Source organism: Hyperolius riggenbachi, chromosome 7 (assembly GCF_040937935.1).
Source record: "Hyperolius riggenbachi isolate aHypRig1 chromosome 7, aHypRig1.pri, whole genome shotgun sequence".
NCBI classification, from domain to species: Eukaryota; Metazoa; Chordata; class Amphibia; order Anura; family Hyperoliidae; genus Hyperolius; species Hyperolius riggenbachi.
The window spans coordinates 254,702,091-254,725,996 of NC_090652.1; the positions used below are offsets into that span (position 1 = coordinate 254,702,091).

General features: G+C 41.8%; 1 protein-coding gene and 1 long non-coding RNA gene across 4 annotated transcripts in view; one reads left to right on the forward strand and one right to left on the reverse strand.

Moving 5' to 3' along the window:
• LOC137524968 (uncharacterized) overlaps nt 1–23,906 on the forward strand; it is a 210,413-nt gene that overhangs the window by 24,890 nt on the left and 161,617 nt on the right. The window contains exon 3 of one of the 2 annotated variants that reach the window (XR_011022822.1): nt 9,470–10,400. The exons of the other annotated variant lie outside the window; for it this stretch is intronic. This is a non-coding gene — a long non-coding RNA (uncharacterized lncRNA). Of the gene's footprint in view, nt 1–9,469; nt 10,401–23,906 lie in introns of those variants that run through there. 2 annotated transcript variants of the gene reach the window in all.
• The window catches only part of GAD1 (glutamate decarboxylase 1), a 185,710-nt gene continuing 161,911 nt past the window's right edge, over nt 108–23,906 (reverse strand). For both annotated transcript variants that reach the window (XM_068245543.1, XM_068245542.1), the window contains 2 exons: nt 18,944–19,033; nt 108–9,792 (listed from right to left, as the gene is read on the reverse strand). In XM_068245543.1, the coding sequence (XP_068101644.1) occupies nt 9,616–9,792; nt 18,944–19,033 (267 nt within the window). In that variant the 3' untranslated portion in view covers nt 108–9,615. The remainder of the gene's footprint in view (nt 9,793–18,943; nt 19,034–23,906) is intronic.

Genomic DNA, 23,906 nt, shown 5'->3' on the forward strand with positions numbered 1-23,906 from the left:
TTATTTGTGTGCTAGACTGTTTGACTTGTATGAATGGTGGGAGAGCAGATGTGTGCAAAACCTGTGAAACTACACATATTAAAACTGACAAATCAACACGAAACAGCTTTGGTGGGTTTTAAGGTAGAGTTTTATTGAAAAATTAAAACTGCATTGCATATCATCTGTAATAATTAAACATCTCTTTTTATTTTTTAAGACACAGGATAGCAAGAGTCCATTGATCACGCCACAACCATATCTCTCACGTTTCACACATACGGTGCCCTGACAGAACCAAATATGGCAGTGTAACTATTGCTACGATCCCTGACATTCCTCCTGAGACAATATAGACTCCTCTCTGTTATCAGTCTGTAAGTGAGCCTGTTGTACTCATGTTACTGACACTCAGATTTGTTGTCATGTTATAATGGATGTAAACATGAATGAACATTAAATAGCAAACATTTTCTAGCCTAGAAGGTCTGAGAGAAACCCGAACTGGCCAAATGGAAGCTGGCATTCATATCGGTGTAATTCATAGCACTGGTGGGTGGACTTATCTTGGCAGGCACAGGATGCCCACCCATTAGCGCTTTTGATTAGAGGATGAGCTTCCAAATTCCGCGGAATTCCAGTTTCCCACGGTGGAAATGGGAGTGCGGAAATCAGAATTCTGTGGAATGCTACATTACCAAGACTGTGATTATTTAGGCCAATCACAAGATTCTGAAGTATTGGCCAACTAGAAAATCAGTATTGTACCACGGAAATCAGAATTTCACAGAATACCGATTACCAACACTCAAAATTTTTAGGCCAATTACAAAACTGGGAATTGTTAGGTTGGTCAGAGAATTTGAAATTCGGTAAAAACATTTTTTAAATCAACTAACTTTATTGACAAAATAGCAGAAAAAAAAAAAAACGAATTCCGCCGAAATCGGGAATTCAAATTTACTCAGAAACCGGAAATTCCAATTTCTTCAGGATTTCACAGAAATTGGAATTCCCTCACAATTGGAAATATTGGCATTTGCAACTGTCCCTACTATTGATAATACCAACCACTTTCCAGTCATTGTAATGTAGAGTGGAGTTATCTGAACCAAATAAATATCCACCTATGTTCATAAGGCTTGCACAGGCTGAAAACGCTGCAGTTACTGAACGTTAAAAAAAGACATATTGACCACAAAATAGTACAAAGTACACATTTGGACATTAAAAATAATATACACTTCATCTATTCACACACTTCAGTAAAATACACAAAAGCTTAAAAATCAGTTTTCAGCCTCTGCTAGCTTTATAAACATCTCTGTCAAGTCTATAAGCTTAGGCCCATATGACTAGAATACAGCCGTCAAAAATGGGGGACATTTGTTTAGTGCGTGTGGATTTTTATAATTATCCAGAATTTATGGTAACCAACCTGCAAATTGTGCTAATGGGAGCATGGCCTACCAAATCAATAGTTCTTCTCTAGGCTCAAGGTATAATGCTGTCTGGAGGTAGGACTCTTCTCTTTGCCCATAAATGCCAGACACTTTTTTATTTTACCAGAAATGAGAAATGGTAATCTGACTGGATACTATGGACATTAATGTAACGGAGACAAGATTTTTACTTACCTGGGGCTTCTTCCATCTGCTCCCTCAATATCCTCCCAGTCCCCTCTGTTGTGCCTGTGTCAGCACCATAAAGCCAGTGACTCAGCTTAGTCATGGACTAGTGCGCATGCACAGTACTGGCCGCACACACCCTCTGATCGCTGTCCCGTTGCCTGAAGCGTTGTGCGCATGTGCAGTTTGTTAAAACTGTAACTGTGCTTGTGCATGTGGAGGAGCCACGCAGCCTAGAACAGCGTATGTGCAGTGGCTTGTAACCCAACTGCATTGCAGATATCACAGGAGCACAACGATTCGCACAGCAAGAACACTGAGGGAGCTGACTAACTACAAGGGGCTGGAGGAAACACAAGGCAAGCCATTCAATAGCCTGCTCTTGTGTCTTGCGGTACCCACAGATGGTAAGATGAATGTGAGGTTAACATCTTGCTGCCAGTTTCTGTTAAGGAAGCTCTTCCCCTGGACATGCAAGCTGTAGACTTTCAAGCATGGACATTTATGCCTATGATGAGAGGAGCAAGGAGACACCCCAAGCTCACTCACTCAGGGAAAAACAGTACAGTGGTTTGGAAAAGTGAGGTGCAGTCTGTCTGCTGCAAAGGGTCAACCAAAGGAAGGAGGGTTAAAGCACCAAACAAACATGAGCGATTCTTAACTGCACTGGGTTACTATCATCTAATCATGTCTTTAGTTACATTTACAACAGAAAATACAGTAGTTGCCTCCAGTGTACGTCCAGAACCATTTGAAATATTATGTGAAGCCAGGATTAGAACTGTTGGCAGTAGTTTGGTAAACATATGCAACTTTATCATTTTCATCTGGATTATGTGGAACTCAGTTCTTACATTTACCATTTTCTACCTGCCCAGTAGTAGCCATATTGTGACTCATACCCCAGCAAAAGAAACAAGTCTTCCCTTGAAAACCAGAGCAGTTATAAATTCATTTATGTTAATTTCTTTCTCTTCAACATTGACTAGTTGTTACAGACTGATCATTCCACAGCAACAATAAAACCAAATGTCATTTTATTTCTCTAAATTGGCACTTGAGAGCTCCTTCCATAAATAGTGTGAGGCGCAAAAGTTTAATTGCAGAATTTAGAAACGTCAGACGAAGTAGAAGATGGATCTCGACTAGCTGCAGTCAACTTTGCCTCTTCCACTGTTCCACTAAACAAGCCCACTTATCTAATTTGTACAAGTATTATCATTTTCACTTAAAGAGCCACTGTGTGCTTTCATCAAACAGGAAAGGATCACTGAGCCTAGTATGAGCATGAGACAAATCATTCGGACAAGATACTAAAAAGGACGAGGACGCACGATTGTCACAACCAGTGAAACTTCTAGAGACACTTTGACAACTGGTATGAATTAACAAATCACAGCACAGAGTTGAGAACAGCTATGTAATGGTAAAATACAGAGTGGCCACTTATCCGTTCAATTAATATTGTTGGAAGTTGTGTACAATAACTGCAATTATTACGATCAAACTATTATAAAGGAAGTGATATTGGGTTCACTTTTGTTGCCTATTAAGAAAAATAAGAAAAAAATCCCATACATTTTAAATCTGAATATGACATGGCAGGCTGGAGTCATTGTGTAGCCCAAACTCGTAGTAGTTCGCAGTTGACTCTTTGTTTATGTGTGGTGAGAATGGCCAAGGTTAGCACCTGTGTCTCCAGCATGCCAATGTTTCACCATATTGGTGTCTCTTTTAAGGGGGATAATTATGGAGGAGATAACTTCTAGGTGAACTATATATCTAAAGAGAAATTTGTACGCCTACTGGTTTGTGGATCATTTTCAGTTTCTATTTTTTTCTACGGACAAATTTTAAAAAGCTAATACTAGGAGGCCTCATCAAGCTTGTGAACCTGGCTACTAGTTTTTGATTTAATCCTGTGTTTCTGAAGAACATTAGCAAACATGGATTGTTGAACTCTGAAATGGATTCTTAATGGTTCTTTTTTTTCTAAAGCCCTTCTAAGCTTAAAATAAAGAAAAAACTGCACTGGACAAGTGCTGACTAGTTCAGCACTAGCCCATAAGTCCAGCTCCTCCTATTTTTCTGTAGGCAGCTGTACAGGAGGGTTGAACTTTGATCCACCAGTGCCATACTGATAAAGAGCTAGGACTGCATTATCTGTTGGGCCAATAAGACTTACAAGCTAGTTGTCTAAGGTTTATGCTTACATTTCTGTGACAGCGGCACTGATGTCTTTGACACAGAGCTGTTCCATCCTGAGAAACAGCAGTAATAGTTCACAAGATACCGTGAGCAATACTAGTCAACTATGTCCACCACAACCACTCCTGGTCACTGCTCCTGTCACTGTGTAGCCTTAGGCAAGTGACGGGGAAGCAGTTTTGTCACCAAAGGCTACAACTGTTACTTTTACATGAATTGTTGGCCATCATTCTGCAGACTTTCTACACCTTTTGTACGTGGAAGAGCAGTGTTTGACCGTAGAAATTTGCATGGGCAAATTTTATTGTTTCGCGATAAGACTTCCTTCAAAAGATCTCAAAATATTAAAGCCTAACTCCACACAGCTAGACATCCATGATGCCAAATATAACGACACATTAGGAAGCAAGTACTAGCAGCACAAGCTAAAAATGTCTGCAAGAACTTTACTTGGTTAAAGTGAAGTTCAGGTGATGATTCCCATGCTTGGCAATAGGGATGGTCAATGCAATGAGTTGATGCAGCATTATGCACATTTTGTATGCAAATGTATGCAGCTTGAAACTGAACCAATCAAATCCTGCTGAGGTAAAATTTTCAAGCATAAATTTGCATAAAACTTTGCATAATCCTGCATCAACTCCCTACTTGGCAATTCGATCTTATAGGCTGTGTCAGTTATTAGTTATTCTCCCCTTCTGAATAGTGTATGACATGCACCGGGCAGGGAGAGGAAAGGGGGGCCACACATGACAGTGGGTTGTATGGGGGGTTTCTAGTGGTGAAGATGAGCCTTTTTTACAGCTGTAGAGGCCACCCACACTATGTAAATCAAACATACTAACCTCCACCTCCAGTATAACAGGAGAAATAGGAAGGAAAGCTTTGCTAAGCTGCTGTCTAGTAAGGAACACCCTTCGCAATAAGTTGTACGTCATTGAACTGCTTGTGTCCTAATACTTATGTGTGTATAAACTGGTTTAAAATAAGACTTTGATTAATATAATGCAATATACAGTATATGTGCAGTTTCTCATTTTAGCCCGATCTTCAAATACAAAGCATGCCATTGCCATTGCTTATTATAATAAACGACTTATCGCTAGCCCATACGCCTCATAGTTTTCTGAAGTGCTGTATGTTCTATGCAGGGATGATAAGAGAAGGAGACAGAGAATTTGTAATAAGAAACAAGGAAGACAATGCTTCAGAAGCAGGGGGAACATTTTTTTTCGACAGGGATGAGTAGAAACCGTACCCAGTTTAGTCAATATAATCACACAGCTTTAGTGATGGTCATGTCTGGGAGAACTCATGGAGAAGCATGTGACCAGTTTGGTCAGATGATAGATATGTAAGTCTCTGATTTGCTAGTCATGGTGATGTGCTAAATCAGGATGTGATCTCAGCAAATCAGAGCTTTGCAAATCTATCAGCTGATCATACAAATCACATGCTTCTTTATGAGTTCTCCTAGACATGACCATCACTACACAGCTTATACAGGTCTTACCATGGGCGACATGCGAGTATTATAAAAAGAGGCAAAAACCAATAAATCAAAAAAAAAGTATTCACATTACAAATCAAGGCCCTATTTAAAAGGAAACCTAAAAGTAAAAAAAAAAAACCATAGTTTAACTCACCTGGGGCGTCTACTGGCCCTCTGCAGCTGCCCTGTGCCATCGCTGAACAACCCTCTGGTACCCCGCAGTGACGCCATTTTGCTTTTGGCGACTGAGCCAGTTGATGGCCACTGCGCCTGCGCGGCCCTGGCCGCAGGCGTCCTCGATCACTGAGTTAAAACTGTTTATTATTTTTTGGACATTAGGTTTCCTTTAAGCAGTTTTAAGCATACGAGTCTAGGTACACAAACATTTTAAAGGATACCCGAAGTGACATGTGACATGTTGAGATAGACATGTGTATGTAGGGTCACACTGTAGTCACTTCCTGTCTGAGTCAGGACTGAGTCAGCCACTTACATACCTGATATTTAACTCTTTCAGGCAGAGAAAGAAAAAAAGAAACACAGCATAGTTATTTGTGTGCTAGGCACTGTACATACCCATGTCTATCTCATCAGGTCACATGTCACTTCGGGTATCCTTTAAAGACCGTTGTCAAAGAATGAATGGAGTCCAGTAAATATTGTGGTTTGATGAGTAGGGTTAATAGATAATTATGTCATAGGAAGATTAACAATGTAGAATAATTAATTTTTGTTTATTACATTAAAAATCTGTTTTTATGTGCGAGTGGAATTAGGCTTTAATGCTAAAATTAACTTGGTTTTACAAGAAAAAAGTACGTTATACAATTAGCACCTATATTGCTGCAATGAAAGAATTTTTTTCAAAAGAAGTTTTGGGTAAACCTTCGGCAAATCTAAAGTGCACAAAGTACACTGATAATCCAGAGATGTGTGCAATGTTCCAGTGTGAGCACAGATTTGTTCTCAATAGACAATGAGACAAGACTGATTCAGCTATGAAACAAATGACTACATTCAAATTATACCAACTATTTGGAAAACGGTTAACATCGATTGATGCCGATGGCTTTAAAGTGCTAGAATAGTAAATATACATATTTTGTATGAGCCTGCACGCTAGATTTTTCAAAAGGGGCCACAATTTAACCCCACTTACACCCTTTCATGCAAATGGGTGTCAGTAAGCGCTAAATCTTAGTACCCTTTGATAAACCTAGATATATATTTAACAATTCCAAATTACATTTGAGGGCACTAGATTATTAGAGATACAAGTTCCACTATATTTTTTGTTTTTCTTTGGCTCACAAAGACACTAAAATTACAATAAACATTATTTAGAACTCACCTCAATAATATATACTATATATATATTTATATATATAAATAGAATACAATACAAATGGGAGAAAATACAAGACACCTCTTTAACATGGTAAATCTCGGCATATAAATAAGCAAGTATCTTTGTTATACCTATTGGTTTTTTTTTTTGTTTTTTTGTTTTTTAAACGGCTAAATTGCTGTAAAACTATGACATTGATTCCCAGCTCACAAAGTTGCCTGACGATAATGTACACAATCTACACAAAATATTCCCTAAAAATACAGCAAGAATATACCTGTTACAACGACTGTGCTACTATGACCCCCAAGACACTAAGACGGGGATGCACAACTATTTACTGATTAATGCTTTTTCGGACTGGTTAGGTTATGAGGGGAACACCATTTGGAGGAGGTTAAATGCTGCTAGACAGGATTCAATCCATCAAACATAAGGATACTTATTTGGGTTACTTGTCACAAAAGAAGGTGCCTGTACACTTGACCAGAACGGCAGTGCAAACAGTTGTTGGGGTGCGCAGAGGGCTGTAACCCTTCAGCAGCCAGTGAGATTTGCGTTTACTGATTGGTCAGTATTATTTTTTGAACATTGGTTATCTTTTTATCTGCTGTTTGTGCTGTGGTGTTGTATAAATTAGAAAGTGTAAACTGAGATATGAAAATGTATAATGGTGTAGGACTGGATAAGGAATAGATAACATTTCATGTGGTTGTGTGTAGGCTTGATTGTAATTGTTATTTAGCATTTTTTATATGTACAAAAAGTTTAATAAAGGACTTGCTCTAGCACAGGGGTGTCAAACTCAAATACAAAATGGCCCAAAATTGAACACTGTGACCAAGTCACTGGTCAACCTCAATGTCCACTGGCCACCTTCCTCCCTTATAAAGTTTCCTGGTGTCTAATGGCCCCCTTCCAACCCCTATACAGTTTTCTAATGTCTAGAGGCCCCCACCCTCCCCTATACAGTTCCCTAGTTCTTAGTGCTTACCCCCTACTTCCCACTTATGGCTTCCCTGGTGTTCTACAGAGGGCCAAACATAATGCAAAGTGGGACTTGAGGGCCAAATTTAATGGCTCCGATGGCGAGATTTGGCCCACGACATGTATGCTCTAGCAGGACCCATTAGTTTAATTACATAAAGAATTTCACTAGGACAGCAGGTCAATGTGGTATGGTGGGCCCTTTTCAATTAACTTTTTCTCCTAAGTCCTACTAAGTAACATTTTTACACCTTATCAATAAAATGCCTTTAAGCCACCAACAAGTACTTTTTGGGTACTTTTTCAATTGCAAAGTGGTGCTGAAAAGTTGTTTTTTAAAGAGAAGATGAAAAATGATTTCATAGGAGAAAACTTAGGAGAAAATGAAAATTGATTAAGGCCCAATATCCTCCACCAAAAGCCTGCAATTAGACCATATACTGTATGACCATACATATTATTTGGGTATTTGACCAGTTAATATACAACATGATGGTCTTCTATCGATCATAGAGGATGCAGTTTGTTAAGAGAGTAGGGCTTTGTTGACTTTAAAGTGCATGGGGCAGAAATCAATGTACCCTTATTGTTTTTCTATTATAATTCCTCTCTAAACATAAGCCAAGCTCCGAACCATCCAGCCATCAGCTCAGAGCTCTATCGAATGAACTCTAGTATTCTTTTTAACCAAAGCAAACTTTTCTAACACTTCTGCTGTCAGTAAAATTTCTAAACAAATTGGTGGTGATAGAGTTGTATAATGACATTGAAAGTTACTAGTGCAGTTAAATTATTCTAGAGGTTAGCCTACTTACGGAATGTGTCAGTTTTCTCAAGTGAAGGTCTTTTCACCATATAATATGAAATGATCCCAATAAATGATATGGGGTGTAAAGTATTGTGCTTTTCATCAAATGTGCAATTTTCTGTACATGTCAAAGGATAAGAGTACTTATACTGCATTTCCCTTTTCAAATCCCCCCCGGGGGGTTTATGGCTGTGGCCATATATACCTGCAATGATCCTGGCCTTTCACCCATACTAGGTCCTGGTTACATGCTTCAAAATAAATAAAGTCTGCCAGTCTCCCAGCCATCGTCCAGGCACAGATGGCGGATGAACACATGGGGTCCCATCTGTAATAATGGAGAGCCTAGTTCTGCTTTCTGGTGACCAGAAGACTGGGTAATGTTTTTGGTCTTTAGGCTACCTAGGGGTTCCTAGGCTGAACAAAGATAAGACATTATTGCTACAGGACAACTGGATATTGCCACTGACATTTAGCAGACACCTTGGAGGATTTGAGAGGGGCAACTGTGCTTTTATCCTTTTAAGCCAATCAGATTTATGTATTTCTTGGTTCCAGAAACCTACTGTGTTTACTCTTTCCAGATCTCATGTCAGGAAAATGTGTGCTCCACCTCCAGTCCACCATCCCCACCCCATGTTTCAGCAGAACCGCGATCATACTTATTAGGCCTTCAAAGAATTTAGATTGTCTAACAAAAAACCGGGACGGTTGGAAAGGGTGCGTTTATCCTCCAGCAATCTAGGAATCCTGTTCTGTCAGCATTTACTTCTATAAGCATTGGTCTATATTACCTATGTCAAGGCCCAGCCCTGTACATACTGTAAATATTCACATACAGACATACAAGTGATTACAGGTTACAGTACTCGGCTACCTTGTTTTTTTTGTTTCTTTTTGTACGTTTCTGACAGCCTTAACAAAGACATTTATATAAGGTTTCACTGTACACAAGTTAGGTAATAGTATTTGTGTTTAAATGATCTACATATACATTTCTGTATCCTATATTTGTTAAGGTGCCAGAGGAGAGCTGTACTGAGGGTACTTTCTGGAGACTTCTGCTCTGCTTTACTGAACAAGAGAAAAATATTACTACTAGTCGAATGACTGGGAGGCGGGATGGTTTCCCCAGCACAGAGACGGTTATCTGTACATGGTACAACTACAACAAGTCTTGCCCCAGTCTCACAATTTCATCCACCAGGAAGTCGATGTCGGATTTGGTGGCGGCTGGGTTGGAGATGACCATTCGGAAGAAGTTGGCTTTGTCTCCTTGCGGTTGATACCCGACCATAGTCGTTCCAGATTCCATCATAAAGGCTTTTATCTTTGGAGCAACCTTAAAGAAGAAAAAAATAGAGGCGTTTAATGTAAGCAAAAGTGATGAACTGTCCAAAATTCAACTGGATATTATCTGAGTTGTTGGACTTAGGCTTTAAGTCTAGGGTTACATGATCCAGTTATTAAAACCAAGGTTACTGAGATAGTGGAAGAGGACTTGCTGATATAAAACTTAGTAACTGGAAAAGGTTTTATTAACCAGTTAATGACAAAGTAACTTATTAAAACGTGCTGTTTGAGCCTGTTAACAGCAACAGGATGTTTTAATAAGTTGTGCGTTCCCACCGCCGCTCCGCATGTGTGCACGCCGCTCCCGCTGCCGTTTCCGTTGGGACTCTGTGTTCAGTGATTGGGGAAGAGAACCGAGCGGTCCTCTACCCAATCGCAATGCCAGGAATGAATGGACATGACCGCTGACAGCAGCCATGTCCATTCATAAAACAGGAAGCCGTCACAGTGTAGTTAAATGTAAAAAAGTGAACACTTCCTATAAAATGGGAAAGTGTTCACTAGTGCCATCTTGTGGCCTAAAAGTCAAATTACACATACAGGCACATACATACAGTACATACACAATATTAATAAAATTACTAACTTTCACTTCCAAAGCCCCACCCCCCCCCCCCCCCAAAACCCCCCCCCCCCCCCCCCCCCCAAAAAAAAAAGATAAAAAAATACATAAATAGTTGCCTTAGGGACTTTTTTAATCTATATTTTATGAGGGAAAATTACTTTTACTTTACTACATAGGGGCTTGTAATTATGGACCGGACAAAAAATAAATAAATTAAAAAAAATAACACCATATATATTTCCATATATTGTCGCCATACATTGTGATAGGGACATAATTTAAACGGTTTAATAATTGGGAAAACTGGGCAAATAAAATGTGTTGGTTTTATCCAGAGGAGAACGTTTAATTTTAAAACTATAATGGCCGAAAACTGAGAAATAATTGTTTTTCCCATTCTTACGCATTTAGAATAAAAAAAAATTCTTAGCAAAATGTACTACCCACAGAAAGCCTAATTGGTGGCGAAAAAAAATGAGGTATAGATCATTTTGTTGTGATAAGTAGTAATAAAGTTATTAGGGAATAAAAGGGAGGAGCACTGACAGGTGAAAATTCCTCTGGTCCATTAGGGTAAAAACCCTTGGGGGTGAACTGGTTAAAGGATATCTGAGCTAATGGGCTGTTGCAGGGCAAGATTTGATTTACTTACCTGGGGCTTCTTCCAGCCCCTAGCAACTATTGAGAGAAGCGCGTGACCTTGACCATACTGTACATGCGCAGTAGCCTACGGGAGAGCAGCACTCTGGAGGGCAACATAACTACAGCGAGGGTCCTGTTGGGCTGCTAGGGGCTGGAAGAAGGCCCATGTAAGTCAATCTAATCTTCCATGTACAGTGAAAAATGGCGCCGGTTAAATAAGAAGGGCCCCCTTCTGCCCGATATTTGTTTGAAACGATATTTATCATTCTAACGTCATAGACATTGTGAACGTAATTTATCGTTTTAAAACCTGCTTTTTTTGTCCTGCCTGAACGTTATTTATCATTTTAAGCCCTGCTTTGCTGCCGTTTGGAAATGTCTGCCCGCCGACTTTAGCGGTTAATAGCAAAGCCCCCTTAAAGGGAAGGTTCAGGGAGGGGATTAAAAAAATAAAAATAAATTTCCACTTATCTGGGGCTTCCTCCAGCCCGTGGCAGGCAGGAGGTGCCCTCGCCGCCGCTCCGCAGGCTCCCGGTGGTCTCCGGTGCCCGACCCGACCTGGCCAGGCCGGCTGCCAGGTCGGGCTCTTCTGCGCTCCATTTCCTGGCACTTCTGCGTCCCACGCCGGTGCGCTGACGTCATCGGACGTCCGCCGGGCTGTACTGCGCATGCGCAGAACTACTGCGCCTGCGCAGTACAGCCCGGCGGACGTCCGATGACGTCAGCGCGCCTGATAACCTTGCCAGTGCATTGCTTGCATCTATTTCCCCCCTCTAATCACACCTTGAGACACCCATCAATCACCTCCTGTCACCACCTGTCACCCCCTAGCACACTTACCCATCAGACCCGTGTGGGCTCCTGATCACTCGGCCAAACCCTCAGATCCCCCTCTGACCCCCTTCTGATCACCTCCCCAGTGCATTGATGCATCTATTTTCCCCTCTAACCACCCCCTGAGACACCCATCAATCACCTCCTGTCACCTCCCTAGCACTCCTATCCATCAGATCAGGCCCAATACAACCTGTCATCTAAGAGGCCACCCTGCTTATGACCGGTTCCACAAAATTTGCCCCCTCATAGACCACCTGTCATCAAAATTTGCAGATGCTTATACCCCTGAACAGTCATTTTGAGAAATTTGGTTTCAAGACTACTCACGGTTTTGGGCCCGTAAAATGCCAGGGCAGTATAGGAACCCCACAAGTGACCCCATTTTAGAAAAAAGACACCCAAGGTATTCTGTTAGGTGTATGACGAGTTCATAGAAGATTTTATTTGAAATTGATTTTTATTGTTTTTTTCACAAAGTGTCATTTTTCACTAACTTGTGACAAAAAATAAATCTTCTATGAACTCACCATACACCTAACAGAATACCTTTTGGTGTCTTATTTCTAACATGGGGTCACTTGTGGGGTTCCTATACTGCCCTGGCATTTTAGGGGCCCTAAACCGTGAGGAGTAGTCTAGAAAACAAATGCCTCAACATGACCTGTGAATAGGACGTTGGGCCCCTTAGCGCACCTAGGCTGCAAAAAAGTGTCACACATGTGGTATCGCCGTACTCAGGAGTAGTATAATTTGTTTTGTGGTGTATTTTTACACATACCCATGCTGGGTGGGAGAAATCTCTCTGTAAATGGACAATTGTGTGTAAAAAAAATAAAAAATGTGTCATTTACAGAGATATTTCTCCCACCCAGCATGGTTATATGTAAAAATACACCACAAAACACATTATTCTACTTCTCCTGAGTACGGCGATACCACATGTGTGACACTTTTTTGCAGCCTAACTGTGCTAAGGGGCCCTAAGTCCAATGAGTACCTTTAGGATTTCACAGGTCATTTTGAGACATTTGGGTTCAAGACTACTCCTCACGGTTTAGGGCCCCTAAAATGCCAGGGCAGTATAGGAACCCCACAAGTGACCCCATTTTAGAAAGAAGACACCCCAAGGTATTCTGTTAGGTGTATGATGAGTTCATAGAAGATTTTATTTTTTGTCACAAGTTAGCAGAAATTGATTTGTATTTTTTTTTTTCACAAAGTGTCATTTTCCGCTAACTTGTGACAAAAAAAAATCTTCTATGAACTCACCATACTCCTAACAAAATACCTTGGGGTGTCTTCTTTCTAAAATGGGGTCACTTGTGGGGTTCCTATACTGCCCTGGCATTTTTGGGGCCCTAAACCGTGATGAGTAGTCTAGAATCCAAATGTCTCAAAATGACCTGTTAATAGGACGTTAGGCCCCTTAGCGCACCTAGGTTGCAAAAAAGTGTCACACATGTGGTATCGCCGTACTCAGAAGAAGTAGTTTAATGTGTTTTGGGGTGTATTTTTATACATACCCATGCTGGGTGGGAGAAATCTCTCTGTAAATGGACAATTGTGTGTAAAAAAAATCAAATAATTGTCATTTACAGAGATATTTCTCCCACCCAGCATCTGTATGTGTAAAAATACACCACAAAACACATTATACTACTTCTCCTGAGTACGGCGATACCACATGTGTGGCACTTTTTTGCACCTTAAGTGCGCTAAGGGGCCCAAAGTCCAATGAGTACCTTTAAGATTTCACAGGTCATTTTGCGACATTTGGTTTCAAGACTACTCCTCACGGTTTAGGGCCCCTAAAATGCCAGGGCAGTATAGGAACCCTACAAATGACCCCATTTTAGAAAGAAGACACCCCAAGGTATTCTGTTAGGAGTATGGTGAGTTCATAGAAGTTTTTATTTTTTTGTCACAAGTTAGCGGAAAATGACACTTTGTGAAAAAAACAATTAAAATCAATTTCCGCTAACTTGTGACAAAAAAAAAAATCTTCTATGAACTAACCATACTCCTAACAGAATACCTTGGGGTGTCTTCTTTCTAAAATGGGGTCATTTGTGGGGTTCCTATACTGCCCTGGCATTTTAGGGGCCCTAAACCGTAAGAAGTAGTCTTGAAACCAAATGTCGCAAAATGACGTGTGAAATCCTAAAGCTACTCATTGGACTTTGGGCCCCTTAGCACAGTTAGGGTGCAAAAAAGTGTCACACATGTGGCATCGCCGTACTCAGGAGAAGTAGTATAATGTGTTTTGGGGTGTATTTTTACACATACCCATGCTGAGTGGGAGAAATATCTCTGTAAATAGACAATTGTGTGTAAAAAAAATCAAAAAATTGTCATTTACAGAGATATTTCTCCCACCCAGCATGGGTATGTGTAAAAATACACCCCAAAACACATTATACTACTTCTCCTGAGTACCGCAATACCACATGTGTGGCACTTTTTTGCAGCCTAACTGCGCTAAGGGGCCCAAAGTCCAATGAGCATCTTTAGGCTTTACAGGGGTGCTTACAATTAGGCACCCCCCAAAATGCCAGGACAGTGAACACACCCCACAAATGACCCCATTTTGGAAAGTAGACACTTCAAGGTATTCAGAGAGCAGCATAGTGAGTCGGTGGCAGATTTCATTTTTTTTTTGTCGCAAGTTAGAAGAAATGGAAACTTTTTTTTTCTGCTAACTTGTGACAAAAAAATAAAATCTTCTATGAACTCACCATGCCTCTCACTGAATACTTTGGGATGTCTTCTTTTCAAAATGGGGTCATTTGGGGGGTATTTATACTATCCTGGAATTTTAGCACCTCATGAAACATGACAGGTGGTCAGAAAGTCAGAGATGCTTCAAAATGGGAAAATTCACTTTTTGCACCATAGTTTGTAAACGCTATAACTTTTACCCAATCCAATAAATATACACTGAATGTTTTTTTTTTATCAAAGACATTTAGCAGAATAACTTTCGTGCTCAAATGTTTAGGAAATTTTACTTTATTTGAAAAATGTCAGCACAGAAAGTTAAAAAAAGTCATTGTTTTGACAAAATTCATGTCTTTTTTGATGAATATAATAAAAACTAAAACTCGCAGCAGCAATCAAATAGGACCAAAAGAAAGCTGTGTTAGTGATAAGAAAAGGAGGTAAAATTTATTTAGGTGGTAGGTTGTATGACCGAGCAATAAACCGTGAAAGCTGCAGTGGTCTGAATAGAAAAAAAGGCTCTGGTCCTTAAGGGGCGAAAAGACTGTGTTCCTCAAGTGGTTAAAAGCTAGAAACACCAAATTTGCAGGGAATGTTAAGAAGATCAGTGGGAACAAGAGGAATTTTTTTTTTCAAAAAGACCTTATAGTTTTTGAGAAAATCGATTTTAAAATTCTCCTTCTGACCGTGGGAAAATTAAACCCCCGCCGACTTTAGCGGTTAATAGCAAAGCCCCCTTAAAAGGTAGAAACACCAAATTTGCTGGGAATATTAAGAAAACAGTGGGAACAAGAGTCAAAAAGACCTTTTACTTTTTGAGAAAATAGATTTTAACGTTTCAAAGGAAAAAAATTACATTTACTGTAAATGCATAATGACACTTCTTAGGGAAACAATTCCCGCCGACTTTTGCAGTTAATAGCAAAGGCCCCTTACATCCTAGCAACAAAAAATTTGCAGGATATGTTAAAAAGGTAGTGGGAAACAATGTTTTTTTAAAAAAAAATTTATACATTTTATTTATTTTTATTTTTTTATTTTATTTTTTTTGTTCAGAGTGTGGGAAATAAAAAAAAAAAAGTGGTGTGCGGTTCCCCCTTCCGAGCAGGAGGAGGTGGGGGCGATGACTCCCGGGGGGTTTCATGGTGGTATCTGGGAATCCCCTTTAAGAGTCCTCTCCCAGTACCCCTTACCCATTTTCCCAACGGGTTACAAATGAAATAAAAACACAACCACGAAAAAAGTCTTTTATTAGTCTTAATTAACCAGAAATACTTACCTGTACCTTTAAGAAAATGTTCCCACGGCAATATCCTCGGAAAAGGTCCCTTGGCGACAGTATCCTCTATCTTGCGATCTTCAGAAATATTTACCTGTACCTCTAAGAAAAAAATCCCATGCCAATATCCGCTGAAAAGGTCCCACGCTATAATTTGTTATGGACGCCGACGACTGTATCCTCTATCTTGCGATCTTCAGAAATACTTACATGTACTTTTAAGAAAAAGTTCCCACGCCAATATCCTCGGAAAAGGTCCCACAGTATAATGTGTTATGTCCCACTACGACAGTATCCTCTATCTTGTGATCTTCAGAAATACTTACCTGTACCTTTAAGAAAAAGTTCCTACGCCAATTTTCTCAAGAAAAGTTCCCACGCCAATATCCTCTATCGTGCGATCTTGTTACATCTTGATTGAAGATCACCGTGCGCAACTACCGCCACAGACGCCGCCCTCACCGAACTGCCCTCAGCTACAGTATAGCTGAGAGCAAAAAGCATCTTTACATTTTGGCTCCAAAGCATCGGTTCCTTAACAGACCAATGGGGATCAGGAGAATCCCCATTGGTCGATAAGGAACCAATGGGGAGCCTTGGAGCCAAACACTATGGGACTCTCTGTTTTCTGTTTTTAAGATTACTTGTATTTCTCCTATTTTTGTTTCTGGGACCGTCTTTGCACTTACAGGTAACACTAGAAAAATTAGAATATCGTGCAAAAGTCCATTTATCTCAATAATTCAACTTAAAAGGTGAAACTAATATATGAAATAGAATTATTACATGCAAAGTGAGATATTGCATGTAATAATTTTGATGATTATGAAAACCACAAAATCAAAATCTCCGACCATTAGAATATTGTGAAAAGGGTCAATATTTTAGGCTCAAAGTGTTAGACTCTAATCAGCTAATTCATCCAAAACACCTGTAAAATGTTCCTATTAGTTTCACCTTTTAAGTTGAATAACTGAAATAAATGGACTATTGCACAATATTCTAATTTCTTGACTTTCACCTGTATATCTATTAGTTCTCTCATGCCAGTTGCCACATTTATAATGTGATCAACTGACCTGACTGCCTTTCTGTAAGAATCCATGTGGATTTGCACTTTGGTTGTTGCAAACTCCTCCTCTTTAGATTGTAAGCCTTTGGCAGGCCCCCGCCCTGTATGTCCTTCCTGATCTTGCGACCCCACCAATGACACCCTTCCCATGGACTAACTCAGACTTGAATTTCTGGGTCTTATACCCTGTTTGCATGTACTGTATATATATATAACCTTGTGCTTTGTTGTATAACCATGTGCTACCTCTCTATCTGACAAACCATGTTAACATTTTATGTATCCCTATTTATTGTCCAGCGCTAACATGTTGGTGCTTGATATATGAAATAATAATTGGAAATAGCAGAGGGCAGTGGTGTTTGTTTTAGCATCCCGGTTCATCACTTTTGTGGTTATGGGCACTCTGCTGAAAATGGTATACACAGGATAGTATGCACAAATTAAGCCCCCTCAGGTGATGTACGGTACTGCAGTCCTCCACTTTGGAAAGGCTGGATGCCAGAAAACAAAACCTGTTCCCACTTCTGTACATGCAGGGCTATAAAGCTGGCAATCAGGGTTCCAAAAACGGATAGCAAGTGGAGATTTCTTTATAGGCCACAACTTTTTTTTTTTTTTATCAACAGGACCCTGTATGATGGCATATACTTTAATCTATACATTCTAATTTTTGCTGTTCTACTAGCTTAAATTGCCATGCCAGTGGCATAGCAATAGGGAGTGCAGAGGTTGTGAGTTGCGCCTGCACTAGGGCCATTGGACCAGAGGGTCCCCGAGAAGCCCACCCTCAACCACAGTATTAGCTCCTCATTGTTCCTGTTCTGATAATAATCACTTCTATAGATGCTGAATAGTAGTAAACATTAACTGCTTGTTCAGGATGTAGATTCTACGTCCTAATTAGTGCTGCTGTGGGTTCTAGGACATAGAATCTACATCCTGCATTAAAATCCGATGCCTGCCACCGTGGGTGCACGTGCGCGCTCCCGCGCATGCATGTGATCGTGCTCACCCCCACACGTGCACATGACCGTGCATGTGCACAGTCCTGTGAATGATTGTTGCTAGCTAATAGCAACATAGCAACAATAATTCAATAAAGTTGGGGGGGAGGGAGTTTTAAAAGTAAAAAAATAAATAAATAAATAAATAAAGTGACATGGTTCCAATTAAATAAAATTATTTTTTTTAATCCCTAGTTAGTTTTTAACCCCAGCCTAGCCAATTAACCCCTGAAATACCTATACCTGTTAACAAACTTAATGACTGCTGCCTGTAGCGATCGAATGCGATCACTAGGGTAAAGGTTTTGGGCCCCAGTGCTCTACAGGTGTATCGCTCTGCCATTGCCTAGCAATGCATCTGTACAGCACTATGGCCCCCGAACTGTCGCCCTAGCAATCATATCTGATCACCACAGACGCGTAGGCTGGGGATAATGCTCCACCACATACTCAGCTAGTAATAAAATATGGCATATGGGTTATCGTTTTAACTGGGAAGTGCCAAAGAATTCATTTGTATGTGCTTTATAACTGTGGGACGTGTCAGGTAAAAATAAGGAAGGGTGAAAAATGAACAAATGGGTATTTTCTGCATTTACGCATAATTGTTCCCCATAAAATGACTTAAAAAAAAGATATATATCACTAAGATGGGATCAGTAATTAAATAGTTGCTGCTGTATCAAAACGACACAGCTAAAGTGTCAAAAATGCCAGGACCCTTAATGGGTAAAAACCGTGGAACGCGAACCAGTTAAACTGTTCCTCATCCCCTTTTTACACCTCTGACACTGTGGTTGTGGCAGGTTTTGGTGCGCCATTTGAATTGTTATGTAGTGAGTACTTGGGGAAGCCCCAATATAAAACTTGCACTGGGGCCCACAGCTTCTTAGCTACGTCACTGTGCTATGCCTAAAAACCTTTGATGACATCACTGCCACATCCACAAATATATATATACTGGAGACATTGGTACGTAAGTTGTATGAAAATGCAGGCGCCAGGCGGTTTCTTCCTCACCCTGTGTAATTTTTCTTGCCTCTCATCAGAGTGTGGCATACTCTGGAGACTTGGGGGGATGTACCAGAAGCAAACGTTTGTGTGTTCAGGCTGAAAAACATAGAGAAAAAAATCGCATTTAGTACCCTGTATCTAAAATGTATTCTAAAGCAATCATCTTGCAGTATAACAATTGCACTGAATGCTGTATAGGTAACACTTGTAATAGACAGACTAAAACGGCAAACATTTGAACGCTGGTGGAATGAATCTTAAAATATTACTGAAGCTACGTAAAAAAATAAATAAATACGTACGTATGGAGAGTGAAGGCTCTGGATCCAATAGAGCCTCTCGCCATGCCCTTGGTCCACCGCAGTCCACTCCGTTGAAGTTATTTGACCAACTGCTTGTCACTTCCTCCAGTGCCGCCCACTAGTGGATGGCATTGCAGGACGTGACGAGCGGTGGTACGCACGCTGCAACGCTGAAGGTAGAGGTGAGTAATTACTTCACCTGCCCGCTGCCTGACACAATGAAAGACGCTTGTAGCTGGAGGGGGAGAGCGGACGGGGGGACCCAGGTGAAGGAGGGGGGAGGTCCGACCAACCTCCCCTCTGCTGTGCCCGCTGCCCCCCTTCCTGGCTGGTGGCTGCTACCCCCTCCAGGCTACCAATACTGGGGACAATTTTACTACCTATGGGGGGGCATCCTCACAAGTTTGCCTCAGGTGGCAAAAAGTCTAGAACCGACCCTGTTCTCAGCACCCCCCCCCCCCCCCCCTTCCAGTGCTGGCATCCCACAAAAATCCACTGACAAGCTTGTTGGTGGTGCGCACAGTAATCATTTGGATCCAGACCCATAACAATCCTGTGATACGCCTCCAGCAGGCACACATGCAGCTTTCCGTTTGTAAATTGCCAAGACTGAATGGAGAATGAAGGCTCTGGATCCCATAGATCCAGAGCCTATGGACAGACGCAAGGTGTCCGCAGGAGCCCATTGTAAAGCTGCTACTGTGCCCGCGTGAGGCGTGTTGCAGGCTTGTTATGGTCGCGGACAGTTCGGGGTTGTCTGCGCTGGATCCTGTTGGCTACAGAGGAAGGGGGAAGCCTCTTTCGAATCCAGAGGCTTCCCTCCTACCGAGGTAAGTACTCCCAGAGGTTTTCATTACAGGTTTTCTGCTTCTGTGACAGAAGTGGAACCTGATGTGGTTTGATGTTTTGTACGTTCTGATTGAGCCTTGCTGTATTTTGCTGCTTTTTTTCTGACCTCTCTCCTTAATAAGGAATTTCCATCTGTAGAACTACCACTGAGAGTGAGATGCAGGAGATTAGCAGGAGATCAGGGCACATATGCAATTCACTTTTTCTCCTAGGGGACAATTTTTCATCTTCTATTTACAATAACTTTTCAGCATTCTATAAATGAAAATGTATCAAAAAGTAGGTAAAAAAGTACCATTGCCAAAGGGGCCACTGTCTGAGCTCCTGGCCAGGTATTTTACTACTGATTTATTTGACATCAGTGAATCAAGGAGCTTCTGCACAGACAAATTCTGCAGCTGAGTATCACCTACACCGATCTAGGAAACCATTACCATATCCTGAGCAGAGCTTTAATAACTGATGATCCTGATCAACATCTGTTCACAATGTAATCAAGGGCAAAAGCTCACTGCCTCATCCATCCCCCCCCCCCCCCCCTCCCCACGTCTCCTTACCAAGTGTGTCTCCCACAGAGCCGGATTAAGACTAAATGGGGCCCTAAGCAAAGTAACCGATTTGGGCCCCCCATCATGTCGTATTAGAATCAGAAGATGCAGCTGCACAGCAACATGCCGCACACACCGGAGCAGCCGAGCTACTGGTTGCTATGGGCAACAGCCCGCTTTCCTCTGTGGGTGCACAATGCAGGGAAGAGCAGCGGCAAAATGCAGAGTGAGAGATGAATGGCTGGGACATTTGCACTCAGGGGCTGGGGCACCCCTGTGAAGAGGGTGCCAGATACCAAACCAGAAGCCATTCCCCAGACAGAATTACATAACCACCCCCACCACTGAACAACCGATTTCCTCCCAAACTAGACAGCCACCAAGCAGCCTCCATCCCAGTGAATACGATAGTCCAGCAGAGAAGGCAGCCGCAGTGGGGGAGAATGACAGCACTAGATGACTCACATTCACCTATTGCGATCCAAGCAATAGAGGTCCCGTCATCCGGAGCCCATCTGTCTCCTCTAGAGTGCTGTCGCTCTGTTACTACTACTATTACTACTTCCTACTTCCTGTCTGATCTGAGAATCAGGAAGTTCAGAGCGAGCGGCTGCACTGTAGAAGAGACAGATGGGTTTCAGATGACAGGATCTCTATCGCTTGGATCATGGATAGGTGAGTGAGTGTTTGCCATCTGCTGCTATCATTCTTGCTACAGCTGTGGTTCTCTGTGGGAAGGGATGGCAGAGTGGGTAGTGGCAGAGCGCACAGTAGCAGGAGGGGTCCCTAGGAGGAGAGGAGAGCCTGGCTCTGTAGACAGATAGCAGCGCATGGCATCATTTGACAAGACAAGACAAATAACATTTATATCGCGCTTTTCTCCTGGCGGACTTAAAGCGCCAGAGCTGCAGCCACTAGGACGCGCCCTATAGGCAGTAGCAGTGTTAGAGAGACTTGCCTAAGGTCTCCTACTGAATAGGTGCTGGCTTACTGAACAGGCAGAGCCGAGATTCGAACCCTGGTCTCCTGTGTCAGAGGCAGAGCCCTTAAAGGGACTCCGAGCAGTGCCTGTGGGTATGCCTTTAAGCATACCCACAACTAATTAATTACATCCTCACACCTACCAGCATGATGTTTATAATTATATCCCCCTGGGTTCCTTATATTTCATTGCATTGTGCTGAATCGAGCTGCTGACTTTAGAGAAAAGTCGTCCTGTGGCCGGGATCTCGATCGTGAAAATAGCGAAAACTAAAAGGCATAGGGCGGCCGTTTATATATCATTGGAAAGAGGAGAAAGGGAGCTTTAAAATGATATGCATCTTTCCATAGTTACTACACTGCTCAGAGTCCCTTTAACCATTATACCATCCAGCCACCGCTGACAGGATGGCAAGGGCTGGTTTATGTGCTGATGGGGCCCCTTTGACTCTGAATAGGGGCCCCAAGCGACCGCTTTTGTTGCCTGGTCGGTAATCTGGCCCTGGTCTCCTGCTACCCTTTAGATTGTAAGCTCACAAGGGCAGGGTCATCCTCCTAATGTTTACTGTTTTTGTTGCAATATTTGTGCTGCTTGAGACTCTGCTGTACATTTTTTGGTTGTACCTATGTCATAGCTCCCAACTGTCCCTCTTTTGGAGGGACAGTCCCTCTTTGGGAGCCCTGTCCCTCTTTCCTCCTCATTTGTCCCTCTTTCTGGACTTTGTCCCTCTTTCTATGTAAAAATATATATTTCTCTACTAAAAATGTGTTTGATTGACCAGTGTGGTTTGAATTCTAAAACAACATATTTTTCTTATGAAATCTTTATAGTATGCGTGACTAGGGGAGTGACGGGGCGTGATCAGGGGTGTGGCAGGAGCGTGGCTTAAGTGTCCCTCTTTCTCATCTCAAAGTTGGGAGGTATGCCTATGTTCCCCATGTTGTCTTACTGTGCTTTGTAAAGCGCTGCAGAATATGTTGGCGCTATATATATATATATACCGTCTTTCCCCTAAAATAAGACCTACCCTGAAAATAAGGCCTCCCTTATATTTCAAGCATGCTTGAAATATAAGACCTACTCCGAAAATAAGGCCTAGCTGGGGGGGGGGGGGGGGGGGCGTTGTGTGTATGGGGAGGTGTGTGGTCTCTTACCGCACCTCCCTTGTGGCTGCGTCCCCCTCTGTTCCATGTAATTCCTCCGGTGGTGGCGGCGGCGACATGGTATTCTAGCTATGAGGGCGCCCTTTGACCCTCACGCTGCACGCAGTACGCTCTGCCGGCTTGGTGCTGACGCTCCCCTCATGTAATAATCAATTTGCGCCTGGGACGCATCAGCCAGGCGCATGATTATGACAGGAAGGGAGCGTCAGCGCAGAGCCGGAAAAGCGTACTGAGTGCAACGTGAGGGTCAAAGGGCGCCCTCATAGCTTGAATACCATGTCGCCGCCACCACCTGAAAAATTGCTTGGAACGGAGGGGGACGCAGCCACAAGGGAGGTGCGGTAAGAGCCCACACACCTGGCCATACACAAAGCGTCTAGCCCCCCCCCCCCCCCCGAAAATAAACCCTAGCACATATTTCCTCCCCAAAAAGCATATAAGACAGTGTCTTATATTCGGGGAAAGACGGTATAAATATATATATATATATATATATATATAGATAGATAGATAGATAGATAGATAGATAGATATAGATAGAAATAAAAAAAATAATAATAATAATAACATCTCATCTGCAGGATTTTATATACTGCACAGCTGCCACATGATTGGCTGAATAGACAGGTGTATGAATAAGCAGGGTTAGAGGTGTACCTAAAAAGTGCTCAGTTACTGAATATGCATAAACCGTGTACTGTCTTCTTAGATGAAGCAGCAATTTAAAGACAAAATGTTGCTTTAATAGCATCGCTACCTATTTTTTTGCATGTGTTGTCAATACTTATTTTAAAGTACGCCTGAACTGACAGGGATATGGTGGCTGACATATTTTTCTTTTAAACAATACCAGTTGACAGGCAGTCCTGCTGATCTGTTTAACTGCAGTAGTGTCTGAATCGCACACCTGAAACAAGCATGCAGCTAATCTAGTCAGACTACCTTAAGGTTCGTATACACGTCCGATAAAGATCGTTCGTAACGAACGATTCGTGACGTTTACACGATATTCAAATTAGACGGAAAAGATCGTTCGTAATGAACGATTGTGTACACACGTGAACGATATAAGTATAAAGTACTGAACGACGAACGATTAAAAAATGCGTGCGCAAACGGAAGTGA